General features: G+C 42.0%; 1 protein-coding gene across 1 annotated transcript; it reads left to right on the top strand.

The window, feature by feature from the left end:
• The first annotated feature begins 538 nt into the window (after positions 1 to 538).
• On the top strand, positions 539 to 883 carry Tsp_14373 (conserved hypothetical protein). The gene has a single exon (XM_003366626.1). It carries the CDS (start codon positions 539 to 541, stop codon positions 881 to 883), a length of 345 nt encoding a protein of 114 aa, XP_003366674.1.
• Positions 884 to 931: the final 48 nt, after the last annotated feature.

Here is a 931-nt window from a genome sequence, read left to right as displayed (position 1 = left end):
AAAAATAAAATGCTCTCAAGTTGAAATTTTGAAAATAGTACGCAAGTTGGTATGCGTGCGGTTGTTGGTGTGTAAAATTTCGAATAAAGCATTTTATTGATGGGAATGAATATAGATCGAAGTGAAAAAAATCATAATGATGCTTGTATATTTTGTAGATATTGAATATTGCTAGATGGGTAGTCGTTATTTTGATGATGTTGTCGGTCAAAGTTGGCGTTTTGGCTGTCGGCTTACCAGTTTGTCCAAAAGGTGCGTCTTTCACCAGCGGACGTACTGATAAACAGGTTGTTGCCCCTGTGGAAAGCTTGACTGTTTTGTCACTGGTCTAACTAGGCCCGGCCGTGTTCGTTCCACATTTCGCTTTTGCCAAATTTAATGCACATCGTATTCAAGCGTTAGTCGTCGTCGTCGTTGGCCGGTGTGGTGCATACAGTTTGTTCTCCCCTTTGGTCAGTCAGTCAGTGTTGTATATCCCGTCATTTTTGTCCCGCCATATATAAAATCCGATTATCATCAGCAGAGTTGATTTTTGGATATGAATAGTTTAATTTTAATATGCAGCATTTTTGCAATTGCAATTCGATCGTCTTTGGGCCAGATCAGCGCCACAGCGTTCGACACTGAAGAAGCTTGTCGTGATAAATGCTTCGGAGAGAGGGACAACGGCTGCTTGAGAATCCAACCTCTCGGCCAGTGGATATGCCGTTGTCAAAGCGGAAATTACAGTCGTCGTTTGTCATGCGAAACGAGAATGCGAGAACAACATGTACTGGAGTCTGTTTCACTACAGGTGAATGCGTCGAAGCGGGATACTTTCATTCACGGGCTCGTGTCAACTGACTTGTGCATTTCGTTTACGCATCTGGACTACGTTTCATAATTATCCCTTTCGCTTCCGGGTAAGTATAAAAATTAATTCATTCCATTT

The sequence above is a fragment of the Trichinella spiralis genome (assembly GCF_000181795.1).
Source record: "Trichinella spiralis strain ISS 195 chromosome Unknown Scfld5695, whole genome shotgun sequence".
In the NCBI taxonomy this organism is placed as follows: Eukaryota; Metazoa; Nematoda; class Enoplea; order Trichinellida; family Trichinellidae; genus Trichinella; species Trichinella spiralis.
This window is presented reverse-complemented; position numbering and strand designations above follow the sequence as displayed.